Below are 18,127 nucleotides of genomic sequence, written 5' to 3' on the forward strand. Positions count from 1 at the left end.
AATAAGATAATACTAATTACTATAGTTTAGTACCTTTTCACTATTTATCATAATTATCTTTCTATATATAGCTCATTCCTCGCACGTACGTGTTGCTAGTTGCTATAAACAATGCATGGCTTTCTGATGCAGAATTAAATAATCCCTGATTAGTGTTTGTATGTATATTCCTCTTAATATTAGTACAGTTCATTTACTCTGAATAATCCTAAATGCACGTGTGCATGAACAAATCCAATACTCACGGACCCGATTAAAGTTATTTTCCCCTACATTGTTTTGATTAAAAACGGAGCAAACATAGTTTGTAACACTTAAACAAAAGCATTATTTTATTATCAAGACAAATGAAATAAATTACAACAACACAAACCCATATTTCTTGATGAGGATCTTTCTCTTTTTTCATGCACCAAATCAAATAAACAGAAAACACAAAAAAAAAACAAAAAAAAAGGAAAGGAATACAATTTAACGTTCGAGCACATTTCATGCATACCCAACAAATTCAGGATTAAGAAAATTTAAATTAAGGGCATTGGAAGCCACGTGGAGCCTTTCTGCTGCAAACATTGAGGAGCAAGCTGAGGTTGATTGGAAGGTTAATGTTGATGCCGAGAATGCTGGCTTTAAGCGCGGTACAAAGACACACTGCTGCTTCAAGATCAACCAAACCGTCAATGAGGCTGCAACACGGCTTAACCGGAGGAGCACCTAATGTCACATTCACCAGGTTGAGCGCCTGAACACAAACACCGAGCTTCAAAGCATCTTTTGGGCATGTCTCGATGGCAGGAGGGCTGCTTGGGGTTGGCTTCGGTTTGTTAGAAAATGATGGTGGACAACCGGAGCGGGTGGCTTCGGTTAAGGCGAAGAAGAGGATGTTCAGGACAAGGAAAATGGCGAGAGAGTTTCTAAGAGCCATTTTGCTTAGCCTTGAATGAAGATCGGAGTGTTGTTTATGCTTGAGATTGGTGAAGATATCGAGGGTGTATGAGTCGGTATTTATAGGGTAAGTGGAGTAGTTTGAGTAAAGAATCAAATGAGTAAGACGATTGTATTAGTGCGACTATATATTCAAATGCAACTTAGGATTATAATAATGATTTATGTATGTAAAACCAAAATGATCAAGAATATGTATGTACCGACCATGTGAAAAGCCCTAGCCCCTAGATTATTTTAGCTGGCGATCTGAAGTAAAGAGTTTGGAACGAAGTGTGAGTGTACAGCTTCCAACGGGGCTTCTTGATTTGTTCTGTTAAAATTATACTAGTAAAGTGTAAAGTTTTATAATTAATCATTTTTTAAACTACGACAACTTGTTAGGTTGGGAAATTTTTATATACAAATCGGTGGATAAATTATTTGTAAGAAATAGAAGTACGTAGGGTGAAAAAAGTATTCTTTAAAAATAGTGACACCATTAATATATATCATACTTCATTGGAGTGGTTATTTTTTTCATATCTCACTAAATCGTTAATTCTTATTTAGTAATTTTTCATCTTAAAGAAAAACTACAGATTAATATTATGAAATCAAATGTTTATAAATAATATATCATCGTCATTACTCTTAATATTAATCATCGTCATTACACTTAGTTTGGCAAAAAAATTATAAATAATATATCAAATCGAAATCTTTGCTAAGAAGAGTCAAAAATTCACTTCGATTTGTAGAAATATATAAAACTAGAAAACTTCAAAATATAATAAACTAGAATAGGTCAGTGTATTATTGCGAATATAAGAAAAATATGTAAAATTTTAAGTTGTATACAAAATATTAATTTTATTTTATTTGAATTTTTTTAAACCGGATTTAGAGTTCACACACTCCATCTTGCAATACAATTTCTTTGTATATTATATAACAATAAAATTAGATTTTAATTATATGCACTCAATCCCAATGAGTAACATTTATAATTTTCATATCAAAAAAATGTGCATTGTATTAAATTTATATCTTACTTAATATTTTTAAAAATTTAAAAATTAATAAAACATATTTATCAAAGAAAAACACTGAGAACTAATTTTATCTCATATTTGAAAAAAAAAATATCTTAAATATATAAGTTTCAGATTTTGTAATCTCATACGTAATAGTTATACTATTTGTCCAACTAATTTTAAATAAAACTATACTAACGTTATCATAATTAATCAAAAATTTAAAGACGTTATTATGAGAAAAGTTATTTGTTTATGTAAAGGTGAGTATCTACCATCCTTTTTCTTTTAAGATTAATAATTGACAGTATAATTTATTTAATTATGGTATTTTAGTAATTAATTGTATATATATTTTTAATTCTTTTTCTTATAGAATTAGTAATTTAAAATTAAAATTAGTATTATATTTTTTTTAACGGCAAATTAATATATATGATATCAAAACGAGTTTATACAATACAGAAGCAAATCAAATACAACGGACAGGGTTAGTAGCTTCATCAAAGATTTCAGCACATATGACTTCGTTGATATCCTTTGTAGTAGCTAGTTTTGATCCACGCTTTAACCATAACAAAATATGGGCATGAGGTAGACCTCTTTTTTGAAACTCGATCGTATATATCACTGTTTGAGAAAAATATAAAAGGAGATGGATAAGGATAAAAATACAATTGTGAACATGATCACTTATAAAAAAAAAATTAGATGTAGGTTACCTGCGATTGATGGACCAAAAAGGTTTTTGTTATGGATGTCAAAGATGAGATTATCTAATTTCATCTTGCATATTCGAGAGATCACGTCAGGCGTGTCTTCCGGCTTTAGGGCCCTTGCTTGTAAGTGTCTTGTAATCTCTGGCCATTTAGGATTGCAAGTGAATGTAATGAATAAACTCGGATACCCAATGTTTTGACAAACTGCCATTGCGTCCTTGTATTTTTCTTGCATATATCGTGCACCTCCCACAAAACTTGATGGTAAGAGATTTCGCTTCCCGCACTTATCAGCATCTTGGTTTCCACTCGCTGCAGAAGCTGCAATGTTTTTGTACTTATCTGCCCGCAATAACTTTTGGTTTAGTCTAAGATATCCTATTCTTTCAGCTTCGATCATTGTAAATCCATCAACCAAAAACTGCTAAAAGAGTTTCCCGGAATGCAGCAAAGGATTAAACTGACCATAACTGATGCGACCCGAGGACACGGTCACGGTACGGTCGTGGTACGGACGCGGCTTGAGCTCTCGGCCAACTTTCAGTCGGTGAATCTTTCCTCGGCCGAGGTTCTGGGCTTCGGATCTAGGAGAGAATCAAACGAGGGAAACGGAGTTTGAAGGAATTCAAACGAGCCGTTCGGGAGATACTTCGGGAAGCCACGAACGGTTCAATCGGACAGTACGGATGCGGAACGAGCGGGTGGACGTCTTCGAAGGAAATGATAGCGGGAACGATTTGAGGTGGTTCGAGGGGGCTCGAGAAAGATGAAAGAGGACTCGAGCTTAAGAAGAGGACAGATGGAAACGAGGTGAGGGAAAATACGGATGGATCGATTGACGACACAAGAGGTTTGGCTCTCCTCTTGATACGGTCGCTAACAAGGGCGAACCCGGTTCGCGACTTGTTAGGGTTTTCTCAAGGTTCAATCCCGGATTGAAGAAAGAGAAGAGTGAGACAAGTTTCAAGAATCTCTCTTGAGGAAAAGTTTTATTTTCATACAAGTCTAAGGAGGAACAAGGGCTTAAGGAGAGTTTAAATAGCTAGGTCTAGATAGGAGCTTAAGGACACGCGGATTCATCTTGATCCGCACATCGTCCTTTTGACGTGTCCCCTTTACAAAGAGAACACATCGCCACCTTTTGACTAACACGCTTAGCCACAAACACTCTCCAACGTTCACAAACATAGGATCAAAAGAGAATATTCTCAAGTTCAAAATTAAACCAAAAATAAGAGGGAAAGAGAGATAACCGCCTTGGCCTTGCGCGTGAAGCAACTTAGCCTTTAGGCGTTTTGCGTTTAGCTCCATGCCTCGTTAAAACCTCCTCCGGTAAACCCATTGGGACAAACCCGGAGTGAGGAAAAAGAGTACACTTCCTCGCTTAACGACTTGACCGTCTTCACTCTTGGGTAAGAGTGAAGACTAAGCGGACTGAGCCTTCGGAGTCTTCGTTGGGTGGCTGGTGTCGGACGTAGGTTCGGACAAATAGGTTGAGCCGCTGTTTGGCCGCCTTTGCTGAGCTCTTGGAACGTGTGGTGGCTCCGGGAAGGATCGTTGGAGCCTTGGCCACGTTTGAAGAGGTTGCCCTGGTCGCGTCCGATGCGTCTTGGTCAGGCGTCTCGGTCGCGTCCGGCGTGTCTTGGTCTTCTTGGCTGAGGTCGCGTCCTGCGATCACATCATTCCCTCCCCCTTGAAAAGGTTTTGTCCCCAAAACATCTTCGTCTTCACCTACATCAAACGGAACGAGGTCAGTGACATTGAATGAGGTGGATGTACCAAACTCACCTGGAAGCTCAAGTCGGTAGGCGTTATCGTTGATCTTCTCGATGACTCGGAATGGGCCATCTCCTCGCGGGCTGAGCTTGTCCTTGCGTTTCTGCTGGAACCTCTCCGGCCTTAAGTGTAACCAGACCCAATCACCAGGTTTGAACAGCATCGGTTTACGTCCTCGGTTGAGGAAGCGTGCATACTGCTCGTTCCTTCGCTCTATGTTGGCTCGGACCTCCTCGTGCAAAGCCTTGACCATTTCTGCTCGTGCGACTCCGTCTTGATTCTCGGCTTCATTCGGTGGTATAGGGAGGAGATCCAGGGGCGTCAAAGGCTTGAATCCGTATGCGACCTCGAATGGCGACCTTTTCGTAGCTGAATGCACCGCTTGGTTGTATGCAAACTCGATGATCGGAATGCACTCGAGCCAGGAGCCTTTGTTGCTGGCGATAGCTGTGCGGAGTAAGGCGCCTATTGATCTGTTGACGACCTCCGTTTGGCCGTCGGTCTGAGGGTGAGCCGCGGTGGAGTACAGTAACTTCGTCCCGAGCTTGCGCCAAATAGTTCGCCAGAAGTGACCAAGGAACTTGGGATCCCGATCGGATATGATGGTGCGCGGAACGCCATGAAGCCTTACGACCTGACTAAAGAACAAGTTCGCCAATTGCACAGCATCATTGTTCTTATTGCATGGAATGAAGTGAGCCATCTTCGAGAACCTATCAACAACCACCATGATACTATCTTTATGCGCCAAGAGGGGTAGGCCGAGGATGAAATCCATGGAGAGATCGATCCATGGTGCGGTGGACACGGGCAAAGGCATGTAGAGGCCATGCGGGTGAGTTGTCGACTTGGAGGTGCGACAAACTATGCAACGGCCGACGTGCTTCTCTACCATACTTCGCATCTTTGGCCAGTAAAAATGCTCCTTGAGCACGGCCAAGGTCTTGGTGATGCCAAAATGACCCGCTAAACCTCCACTATGGGCTTCACGAACTAGCAACTCCCGGATAGAACCATTTGGTATACACAGCCTTCGACCTCTGAACAGGAAACCCTCGTGAATGTAGAACTCGGTGTAGATTCCCTTCCCATGGTTCTGGAAGCAATCTCCAAACTCAGCATCTCCAGCATAAGCATCTTTGATGCTTTCAAAACCCAATACTCGCGCGTCCATTGTGGTGATTAGTGCATGCCGTCTCGACAAGGCGTCGGCGACTACGTTCTCCTTGCCCTTCTTGTACTTAATGACGTATGGAAACGACTTAATGAACTCCAACCATTTCGCATGACGTCTCTTGAGGTTGGTCTGGCCGCGGAGGTGCTTGAGAGTTTCGTGATCGGTGTGAATCACAAACTCTCTTGCCAATAAATAATGTTGCCAAACCTCCATGGCACGAACGAGAGCGTATAACTCCTTGTCATACGTCGGGTAATTGAGCGTGGCTCCACTAAGCTTCTCACTAAAGTACGCCACCGGTTTGCCTCCTTGAGTCAGGACAGCTCCGACCCCGACTCCCGACGCATCGCACTCGACTTCAAAAGTTTTGTTGAAGTCGGGCAATGTAAGCAAGGGTGCTTGCGTGAGGCGTTTCTTGAGCTCGGTGAACGCCTTGTCTTGTTCCTCTCCACATCGAAACTCGCTATTCTTCTTGATCACGGAGGTGAGAGGCGCGGCGATCGTACTGAAGTCTCGCACAAACCTCCGGTAAAAACTGGCTAGGCTGTGGAACGACCGGACTTGAGTGATGCTCGTTGGCGTGGGCAACTCCTCTATTGCGCGTATCTTCTCTCCATCGACCTTAAGGCCCTGCGAACTCACAACAAAAGACCAATTCATTAGCAGCAAACACGCACTTTTTCAAGTTTGCGTAGAGTTGCTCTTCGCGGAGAGTAAGCAAGACAGCCTCTAGGTGTTTAACATGATCAGTCAAGCTAGCGCTATATACCAATATATCATCAAAATAAACCACTACGAATTTATTGATAAACGACCTCAAAACATGGTTCATAAGACGCATAAAGGTCGAGTGGGCGTTAGAAAGACCGAATGGCATTACCAGCCATTCGTACAAACCCTGTTTTGTCTTGAAGGCCGTTTTCCACTCGTCTCCCTTCTTCATTCGAACTTGGTGGTAACCGCTCTTCAAATCGATCTTGGAGAAGATGCTGGTGCCACTAAGCTCATCCAGCATATCATCGAGGCACGGAATGGGATGGCGGTATTTGATAGTGATGTTGTTGAAGGATCGACAGTCAACGCACATCCTCCATGATCCGTCTTTCTTCGGAACTAGGAGCACTGGCACGGCACACGGAATTAAGCTCTCTCGGACGTAACCTTGCGCCATAAGTTCTTTGACTTGTCGTTCAAGCTCCTTCGCCTCTTCGGGGTTGACACGGTAGGCTGGCCGGTTGGGAAGCTGCGCTCCTGGAACTAGATCGATCTGATGCTCGATGCCTCTGATCGGTGGTAGGCCTTCGGGGAGTTCTTCGGGGAACACATCGGCGAAACGCTTGAGGACGCCGTGTATGACCTCCGGTAAGGCCTCTAGAGAACCATCAAGACCTGAAAGCAATGCATCTCGAAACAACATCAAAATCACTTGGGCTGAGTCCTTAAGGGACTTTCTAACATCACCATACTGAATCAGGAAATTCTTTTTATCGTTCGAGTCTTTAGACAACTTGTCTTGCATTTCATGTACTTGCGTGGGGCTCAAGGGTTTCAAGCAAATACGTTTGTTGTCATGAACGAAAAAGTATTGGTTAGTATGGCCGCAGTGTGTGGTGCGCTTATCAAACTGCCATGGGCGCCCCAATAAGAGGTGGCTAGCTTGCATAGGCACCACATCACAAAGAACTTGATCCTTATACGGACCGATACTGAATGGGACCGTGACTTGTTCCTTTACTTGGATCACGGTCTTATCATTTAACCATCTCAAGCGATAAGGGCGAGGGTGGTTTGTGGTTTCAAGAGAAAGTTTCTTGACAAGACTGGAACTTGCCACGTTAGTGCAAGAACCTCCATCTATGATCAAGCCACAAACGCGACCACTTACAGTGCATCTCGTGTGGAAAATGTTGTCACGTTGGTTGGCGTCATCAGTGGCTACACCGGCGTTCAGGATGCGGCGTATCATGAGCAGTTCTCCAACCTCGGGTTCCGCAACAGCTTCTTCCAGCTCAGCTTCTTCTCGCACAATCTCTTCGGTGGCCTCATCGTCGAACTCGATCTCGTCAGCCTCGGTCAGTATCATGGTCCGTGCGTTCGGACAATCACGAGCGTAATGGCCTCTCCCTTGACACTTGAAACATACAATGTCGCGGCTCCGGACGTCGGTGGTGTTGCGTCGCGGATCTTGGCGCTCATTGGTGGACGGTTCCCTAGGTTTGAATCTCGAGTCCGCGCTGGTCGCCTTTGGCTTTTCCGGCATTCGGTTTGATGGCGACGCGTTAGGAGTCCAATTGGTAGTCCCTTGAGTTCGGCCACGAGGCGCAGTGGCGCTCTTCTTCTTGATTTGATTTTCAATTTGCACCGAGAGATGCAATAACTCCTCAAAGGTTTGATAGGGTTGGCGCTCGACCTTGCGTGCAATGCGTTCTTGCAATCCGTCTAAGAACTGGGCCATGAGTGATTCTTCGGAGTCATCAACATGCAACCGGTTGCGCAAGTGTTCAAATTCTTCGTAATACTCCTCCACGTTCCGTGCGCCTTGCGTTAGTCGCCGAAACTTCTTCTGGAGCTCGCGGTGGTAGTATGGAGGCACGTAGCGCCTTCGCATCTCTGCTTTCAAGACCTCCCAAACAGTGATAGGTCGGTCGCGGTTGCGTCGTTGTTCAGCTTCCAGTCGATCCCACCAGGTAAGGGCGTGATCGGTGAATTGTGCCACCGCATATTGGACCTTTCGTAGCTCCGGATAGGCATGGCACGAGTATAAGTGGTCCATGCGACTTTCCCATTCAAGATAGGCCTCGGGGTCTGACTTGCCTGCGAACGTTGGTGGGACCATCTTGTGGTTCGGCTCGTAACGTCTTGGGCCTTCGTCGTCTTGATCGTCACAGCGGTGTCGTCGTCTAGGCCTCGGTTCAAAGTCCTCATCGGACTGATCACTTGCCGGCTCGCGTCGTGGTCGCCTCGCGGGTAACGGATCTTCGCGAGGAGGATTCATAAGTTCAATCCTCGTGAGGCGATCAGCTAGTTGCTCTAGGCCGGTTCGTAATGCGGTGAGGGTGACACCAATCTCTGGTGGCGCTGGTGGAACTTCTTCGGCCATCGTACGGACTGGTTGTTGGTGATGTGGCGTGGCTCCGCGGTATAAGTTTGAATTTAAACCTCGCAAAAGAATACCACACGTGAGTCTCACACGCTCAAGAGGACCACACAAAGATTCGTTTCACTAACAATGATTGAGGACAGCTATGACACATGCAATCCTATGACTAAAACAAATAAAGCAAAAGCAAAAGTAAAAGTGCTATGCGACAAGAATTGCTTTATGCCTAAGATCGGAAACACAAAAATAAAACGCGTAACTAGCTTTATGGATCCAAAAGTGAACTCGCAAGAACACAAAGGAACAGAGATATGAACACGAAGAACTAATGCGAATTCTAACAACCTAAGCGAACGAAAGACAATCCTAAGCATGCACCAAATTAAACCAAAAAGAACAAGCGAGTCCTATGGAGCTAAAAGGTGCAAGCTTTAAACTCAAAGATTGAAACTTTAAAGGAACTGAGAGTTCTGGAAAGAAACAACCTCGTAGGAGCTTTGAAGCTCTGATACCAAGCTGATGCGACCCGAGGACACGGTCACGGTACGGTCGCGGCTTGAGCTCTCGGCCAACTTTCAGTCGGTGAATCTTTCCTCGGCCGAGGTTCTGGGCTTCGGATCTAGGAGAGAATCAAACGAGGGAAACGGAGTTTGAAGGATTTCAAACGAGCTGTTCGGGAGATACGTCGAGAAGCCACGAACGGTTCAATCGGACAGTACGGATGCGGAACGAGCGGGTGGACGTCTACGAGGGGAAGCGATAGCGGGGATGATTTGAGATGAATCGTGGGGAGCTCGAGAACCGAAGAAGGAGGACTCGAGTTTAAGAAGAGGACAGATGGAAACGAAGTGAGGGGAAATACGGATGGATCGAGTGACGACACAAGAGGTTTGGCTCTCCTCTTGATACGGTCTCCAACAAGGTCGAACCCGGTTCGAGGCTTGTTAGGGTTTTCTCAAGGTTCAATCCCGGATTGAAGGAAGAGAAGAGTGAGACAAGTTTCAAGAATCTCTCTTGAGGAAAAGTTTTATTTTCATACAAGTCTAAGGAGGAACAAGGGCTTAAGGAGAGTTTAAATAGCTAGGTCTAGATAGGAGCTTAAGGACACGCGGATTCATCTTGATCCGCACATCGTCCTTTTGACGTGTCCCCTTTACAAAGAGAACACATCGCCACCTTTTGACTAACACGCTTAGCCACAAACACTCTCCAACGTTCACAAACATAGGATCAAAAGAGAATATTCTCAAGTTCAAAATTAAACCAAAAATAAGAGGGAAAGAGAGATAACCGCCTTGGCCTTGCGCGTGAAGCAACTTAGCCTTTAGGCGTTTTGCGTTTAGCTCCATGCCTCGTTAAAACCTTCTCCGGTAAACCCATTGGGACAAACCCGGAGTGAGGAAAAAGAGTACACTTCCTCGCTTAACGACTTGACCGTCTTCACTCTTGGGTAAGAGTGAAGACTAAGCGGACTGAGCCTTCGGAGTCTTCGTGGGGTGGCTGGTGTTGGACGTAGGTTTGGACAAATAGGTTGAGCCGCTGTTTGGCCGCCTTTGCTGAGCTCTTGGAACGTGTGGTGGCTCCGGGAAGGATCGTTGGAGCCTTGGCCGCGTCTTGGCCAGGCGTCTCGGTCGCGTCCGGCGTATCTTGGTCTTCTTGGCTGAGGTCGCGTCCTGCGATCACATCAATAACGCTCAATGATTTTATAAGCAAAAAGCTCTCGCATGCTTACTCGAAACCGTGGGTTTCTCGATGTTGTTGTCGTCTTCTTAAGATGCAGATCAATATGGTAACCGTCTTCTCCATATGGAAACAAAAGAGGATACTGTAAAGGAAGATATGCAGGGTGAAGCTCACTAATCCTTGCCAATTGTTTAGTCTTTGTTTCCACAACAATATCTCTACCATCAAATTCAGTGTCAAAATCTCCAACAAATAATGCAGCAACTTCAGAACTTGTTGGGAGCGTATATGTCTTGTCATGAACATCACGACCAGAAATCAATACAATCTTAACATTACATGATTCTAATGAATCACCGAAACGATCCCTTGCAGTTATGAGTATCTTAGTGTATGGATTGCACTCATCTAGCATAGATTTGATTGCTTCGACAATATCATGTCTTAGTGTTCTGGATTCTGAAGTAGGTGTTCTTCGTTTTGAACTACAAAATTAAAGAAAGTGGATAGGTGATTCAAAACATTAGTACTTGGTATAATAATTGAAAGTGAAATAATATGATGAATATATTTCCACTGTTAAGATTTAGTTATCATAATTATCTGAAAGCTGATATTCTGTTGCTTAATTCATTTTCAGTATCAAATATATACAACTGTGCAAATGCAGGAGCAGTGCCTTCAAAAGGTAGCAAGCTGCCCATTTGATGGAAGTTCTGACCATGAAGTCGAAAGATATATGGTCCACGTCCGTTTTTAACTGATGCATCAATTTGTCCACCCATGGAAGTGAATGCAAACATGGAATTATATGGCCTTATGTTCTCTCTGAAGTTTATGCTTACACTGTCAATGCCAAACATCAGTCTGAAAAGGGTTGGAGGTAACATGGGAGGGNGCCGTGCATACAACACAATGAAAACTGCAGAGGTATTTGGTTTCTTCTTTTGTTTATACGTTCATTATACCACATCAAAGCATTACAATGCTGACACAAATAAACTGCATCGCCATAGTCCTCATAAGCTGTCACATAAGAGAAAATATTGAACGGTACTAAATTTAGTGTTGACGTAAAGTTGTTGTAAACATTGCATAAAAAATACAGCTTACATATTTGACTAATATATGATTGAGCTGGTATTTCAACTTGCTGAGTATTTGAGCTGCTACATATGTTTCTCCCTGCATTATTAATAATGAAGTTAGTATGAATATAACTATTACTTTAATCAAATATTTGAATAGGTTTACTGATTTTCCTATCTTCTGTGTGAATATTTGATGATAGCCATACTTCATGACTTGATTTTACTCGAATTCATACTTTAGTTGAGTTGTTTAGTAGAAAAGTGAAGTTAACTTACGGTTTGTAATATCACTTAGAGGCTGATTTGATTGACTATGTGTGGACGATGCAAAAGAGGAGGTACCACTTGACACTGCATTTTCCCTTTCGTAGGATAACATATTGAATAGAAAGAGTTAAATAAGATATGTATCTTGTTTTAGTTTAGGTTGAATAATAATATGAGAATAAGTAACTTACCATCACTAAAGATTTTCTTTACCTTTCTGGTGTTTACATATGACACCATGTTCCCTTTCCTTTTGTTAGGGTTCTGCCTTACCATTTTATGAGCTTCGGAAGGATGATTTACATGTAAATGAATAGGATCATTCTCTGCAAAAGGTATACATCTTTTCTAAAAAGCTGAAGAAGATTATCATGAAAAATCTGTTGAGAATAAAAAATTTACCATCACAACATATTTTATTTTCCTTTCTGGTTATTACGTTTGACAGCTCTTTCCCTTTCCTTTTGTTAGAATTCTGGCTATTCATCTTCGCAGTTTGGTTGGAATCACTTAGATATAGATGAATAGGATCTTGCTCTAGAGAAGAAATACATCTCTGTGAAACATTTTGAAGAACTGAAAGAATTATACTTTTCTTACTATGAAGATAGGAGTTTGGAAATGAATAAGAAAATGAGCGATACAGGTTGTTTTGTGAAAAGATGGCTATATTTTTACGGTTTTAATTTTTTTTATATATCCATGTTCGTCGTCCATATCTTTGGACGGTTACGAAAATATAAAGTTTAATTATCATTTAGAAATCAGTTCTATACACATTCTGCATATTCATAACGATTATATAGTTTTATATCTTATCAGTTTTATACACTTTCTGCATATTCGTAATGATTATATAGTTTTATATCTTATCTCTAAGGATACTTTTGTTGGATAAATGATATCTCTATGGTTATATAGAACCTTTGTTTTATAGTCTCTAATGATCTGATCTATAACCTGTAGTTCCAAGATGGAGTTGAAAGGATTGCAGGTAAGTTCAAAAGATTTGAATTTATATTGTATAAACTGGTTGGGAGATTGAGCTTCAGCAAGAAAACGGATCGTTGATGGATCTTCTTCAAGGGCACAGAGTATTTGATTCTCCAAAATTAAATTTGATATGTTGTTGTTGAGATTTTGTTTTCTTGGTTACTGGTTTAACAGAAATTGGACAGGTGACATATATAGTCAATGACATTGCTGGTTTAACGTTCATTAATGTTTTAATTTGTAATGAATAAGTGGAGCTTATACAGGTTTCGTTACTTATAAAGGGTTGTAATATATAAGTGGAGCTTATACAGGTTTCGTTACTTATAAAAGGTTGTAATATATAAGTGGAGCTTATAGAGGTTTGATATGAAATTGAAGCTACAAAGTTATTATTTGGAGCTTCTATTGATCATTACTTGCAGGTTGAAGCTTATTTGACGATCCCAAGTGAGGGTGAAACATAACATGTTAGTGGAGGTGGATTCAATTAAAATTGAGCTTCAAAGTATTAGTTGTGAAGCTTCTATTGATCCTTGCTTTTCATATTTAGTTATTTTTCCTACATACGTGAATGAACGTTGAAATTTGATTGCGTAAGAAAAACCAATGCGTAGACTTTTTTTTTTTTAATTACTTAAAGCAGGACATAATAAAAGGAAAAACATTACATAATTCACACATGTTAAAAACGTAGGAATAAAAACTTAATAACATATATAAGTACAATAAGGATCGTCTTGAGGATCTTTGAATGGATTTTTTCGAATCTATGTGGTCCGATCACCGTCTCTGTTATCTTCACCCTTTTTGGACAACATTATCATCAACATTGCATGATGACAGAAACTTGTGTTTCAACAAAGCTGTAGAGTCAAACCTATGCGAGGGATCAATCTCCAAACATTTGTGTAGAAAATCCTGTGCATCATCAGATAACCAAGGAGGTATGGACGGTTTTAAACAGCTATGGGCGATGACATCTTCCAGTTTCTTTCTATCTAATACACGGAATTCAGTCCAAGGCTTCTTCCCAGTTAACATCTATAACACAGTGCATCCAAACGACCATATATCAGCAGCATAATCCAAAACACCTTCTCTTAAAACTTCAGGAGACATGTACAATAATGTTCCTCTTTTATGACCACTACCATCTCCATACTCAACTGAAGTTTTTCTTAATGCTAACCCAAAATCGGCAATCTTTGGTTCAAAACCATTAGGCATAGAACGAGTTACTTGAGGTTTAAGTAAAATATTACCTGGCTTAATATCACAGTGAATAATCGTCATTGAGTGTATATAGCTGATACCTTTGAGGATATCTGTAGAAAAAAGCTGAACATCGCTCTCCACCATCCCCTTTCCTCGAAATTTGAGAAAGTCTGCAATACTTCCCCCAGAACAGTATTCAAGAATCAAATTGTAGTCGCTGCCGTGTGGTCGACTTTTTGTCATTGTTATTCTGCTACCATAGCATGAAATAACATATGGAGAAGAAAGGCTTGTGAGGATTTGTTCCTCTTCAATAAGGGTTGATGAAAATGTAATGGATGAGCATTTGATTGCCATCTTTAATGGCAAACCATCATTGTCAACATCGGTGTTTCGCTTGGCTAAATAAACAAAGCCATGAGCACCTTCGCCAAGAGAGTGACAATGAATCCATTGAGAACCATCTGGAGATTTGTTTGTTTTTGGACGTGCGGAGACAGAGGCTTCAAATGCTTCACGACTTATAACCACTACGCTGCTACCAAATTGATCAGAACATGTTTGCGGTGAAGCAATGACACATGTTGGAGAAGCAACAACTTCAAAACTCTTCGATAGTTTGTAAACCGCAGCTTCAAATGTTCTTCGACTAATGATCTGTAGGCTGCTTTCACTTGGACTCTGATTACTTGGTGGTGCGGCAACAACTCGTTTCCTTTTGTTAGATGTGATCTCCACGGACTTATCTACCAAGATTTTCATCTTAGGCTATGAAAACCATGTAGAAAGAGTTTTGTGGAAGAAAAATAAAGAAAAGTAGAATTTAATAATATGAAGAAAGTAAAAGAAAGGAACTGAGAGAACGAAAGACATAGAGACAAAAGAAGATTATAAGGGAGGAAGGGATGTAACGATCTTTGATTAATGCTTTTATACTTATGTTATAACAGTTGGCCCAAAAAAAAAAAAAGCAGAAATTTGGAGCCGGTTGCAACTATCCAAAGATCGTGCAATCATAATTGTGGTGTTGTGTTGGAGTAAATTTAGGGATTATATGTGATTATTTAAACCATTTTATTTATGTAATAACAATATGAAGAAGTTATTTGGTTTTGCATGCATACAGATTGATTATATGAAATCTTAAAAATCATGTGAGTTAGTTAAATGAAATGTCGTAATGTTATTAAACATTGTATAATTGTAGTTTGGGATAGTTATCTCTGAGCAATCCTTTCATATTTTACAACGACTTCAGTTGGGAGCACATACCTCGAAAGTAAATTGTTATTAATAGGATAACAATAAGGAATTTTATTCGAAATTGTTATTAAAAAAAATCTGATTCTTATTGATTTCAACATTATTTTATTTGCACTTTATCTTACAAATGTCCTAGGTATTTTATAAACAGATAGAACATTAACATTAGACAGAAAGAAAATTAGATTTACATAAATAGTTACAAACATATAAATCCTAAATAAGTCATAGTTAAAGTAAAAGAAGCACAATAGTTAAAGTAAAAGAAGCACAAAGGGATGATTTACATTCATGAAACAAACATGTAAATGACATAACATATTACTTTCTCCTCTCTTTGGAATCAACTATGTCGATGCTTTTGCTTTGCATGATGATTCCTGACCTTTACCAAGTGTTCCAACCTAACAATTGTAAATGAACTTAATTCATATTTTTAAATGACAAATATAAATTTGAAGTATGTTTTGCTTTTGTAAGCTACCTTAGATGTTGATTTTTGCTTTGTTGATGACTCTTGAACAGCATCAACAACATCATCACGTACTCGTTTTGTGGTTGGAGTAGGAGGAGAACACAAAGGCAATTCATTATCTTTTGTTTCTGAAAATATATTCTTTATCTGCAATTGTTAAAGAAATCTTTCATGTATATATGAGAGAGCTATAGTAATAATTTAGTATGTAGAGATATGAAAAAGTATATAACCTGAATAGCGTTTGATGTGCTTGAAATGATAGAAACTTCAGATGGAGTTCTCTCCTTGTACATGGAAACCGAGTTAATAACGATTTTTCCAATCACAAGTAAGACATTACTAAAAATACAATAACTACCTCTGTAACAACGTACCTTGAATATCAGGTTATCTTGAAATTTCTGAATAGTTTGTGGTTTTTCAGTCAGTTTAACAACTTTGAAACTTGATTGTGGATTCTTTTTTTCTGTACCTTTGACATGAACAATCCAAACAATGTCCCTTCCTTGTATATCAATGAGATCTTGAGGAATTTCACCTTGACGGTTAAACTACAAAATAAAATAGAGAAAGAAGTTTGGTTATAAGCTGATTAGTATATTTGAAAAAAATAACGGGTTAAAACATGACAAAGAATTGTATTAAGAAAATGTGAACCACACCTGAATTTGCTGTTCAAGCAATTCATAGCCAGACTTATGAATAAGTTGCATAACTTCCCTATCAAACAAAAGGAAGGAAGCGGTTGCAGCTGTATGATCAACAACTTTAACATGTACTTTGTACCTGAGAGGAAGAGAAAGAAGGCAAATATCTTAGTCCATGTGATATGACTACTAAACAATATTAAACCGTAAGTTAACTTCACTTTTCTACTAAACAACTCAACTAAAGTATGAATTCGAATAAAGTCAAGTGATGAAGTATGACTATCATCAAATATTCACACAGAAGATAGGAAAATCAGTAAACCTATTCAAATCTTTGATTAAAGTAATAGTTATATTCATACTAACTTCATTATTAATAATGCAGGGAGAAACATATGTAGCAGCTCAAATACTCAGCAAGTTGAAATACCACCTCAAACAGATATTAGTCAAATATGTAAGCTGTATTTTTTATGCAATATTTACAACAACTTTACGTCAACACTAAATTTAGTACCGTTCAATATTTTCTCTTTATGTGACAGCTTATGAGGACTATGGCAAAGCAGTGTCAAACTTTATTAAATTGTTAAGATGAGCATTACCTTATACTTGTTGAAGTTTCTTCCTTGTTGCAATGATCACATGAATACTTGTTGAGGTCAAGTGCTTCTGTTTCTGGATTAAAATAGGGCACAGCCCTCTTGAAACATTGTGTGCATCCAACATAGTACCATTCGATGTCTTTTCGAAATTCCAAAATTTTAGCAAAAGTAACGCAAGTATTTTCCTGAGATTTAAAAAAAAATCAGATAAGTATATATCAACTTTATATTATGTACACTTGAATATGAAAACAAATGAGAAAACAAATACCTGAGAAGTTTTAGTAATCTGATCAATAGATTCCCAGCTACTTAATGGGAAAGAATCTTCAAATTTGTTGCTCAAATCAGGTGTCATAAGTTGAGAAACTCTATGAACATCATTTGAGTCCCTATTGCCCAGCCTGTAATGTTATGTTGAAAATAAGGGAAGATACTGTCAACATTTTTTCTTTTAAGATAGTATTTCCTTAGAACATTTAAAACAAAAAAAATGACTTACTGCATTTTAAATTCAGCAATCTCAGGTAGGTCTCCATCAAGAATCAATTTTGTAGAGAATCTAGAATTTTGAACAGATACTTTACCTATATTATATAAAAAAAATGTAAATGTTTTGTTAAAAGGTCACATAGAGAAGAGTTCATATTATAAATTAGTAATAAGATTAAATTTCTTACCATTAAACTTTTTGATCCTCATAAGACTCCCAAGTAATATTATAGGACCTGCAGTGTTTTTGGTAACATAAGAATGTACATCTTCAGCGTGATTCTCCCATAAAGTACAGTCCATGATAGTATCACTGGAAAAAACATCAAATAATTTATGGTAAGTATATATAACTCATAACTCATAAAACTATTCTATATAATTAAGCTATTCTATATAATAGGACTGTACTTTATGATAATATATATACACTTTGAGATGATAATTTAAGGGTTCCCGTGAGATGAATTTAAGGGTATATAGAAATTGAGTTTGTATAAACTATCATATTGGGTTTGAATATAGAAATTGAGTTTGAATACAAACTTCTATATAATAGGACTGTACTTTATGATAATATATATACACCATAAAGTCAATAATACACTGACCTATTCTAGAGATTGATGTTTCATAATGTTATGATACACTGAC

General features: G+C 39.4%; 2 protein-coding genes and 1 long non-coding RNA gene across 3 annotated transcripts; all 3 read right to left on the minus strand.

The window, feature by feature from the left end:
• Nucleotides 315–989, minus strand: LOC104717463 (putative lipid-binding protein AIR1). Its single transcript, XM_010435031.2, has one exon. The coding sequence runs from the start codon at nt 923–925 to the stop codon at nt 530–532; it is 396 nt and encodes a 131-aa protein (XP_010433333.1). The 5' UTR covers nt 926–989; the 3' UTR covers nt 315–529.
• LOC104748333 (mitogen-activated protein kinase kinase 7-like) lies at nt 13,812–14,747 on the minus strand. Its single transcript, XM_010469997.1, has one exon. It carries the CDS (start codon nt 14,745–14,747, stop codon nt 13,812–13,814), a length of 936 nt encoding a protein of 311 aa, XP_010468299.1.
• On the minus strand, nt 16,458–17,305 carry LOC104748342. The gene is made up of 3 exons (XR_002034200.1): nt 17,253–17,305; nt 16,982–17,166; nt 16,458–16,512 (listed from the first exon to the last, which is right to left on the minus strand). It is a non-coding gene; the product is annotated as an uncharacterized LOC104748342 (long non-coding RNA).

Source organism: Camelina sativa, chromosome 2, assembly GCF_000633955.1.
Source record: "Camelina sativa cultivar DH55 chromosome 2, Cs, whole genome shotgun sequence".
NCBI classification, from domain to species: domain Eukaryota; kingdom Viridiplantae; phylum Streptophyta; class Magnoliopsida; order Brassicales; family Brassicaceae; genus Camelina; species Camelina sativa.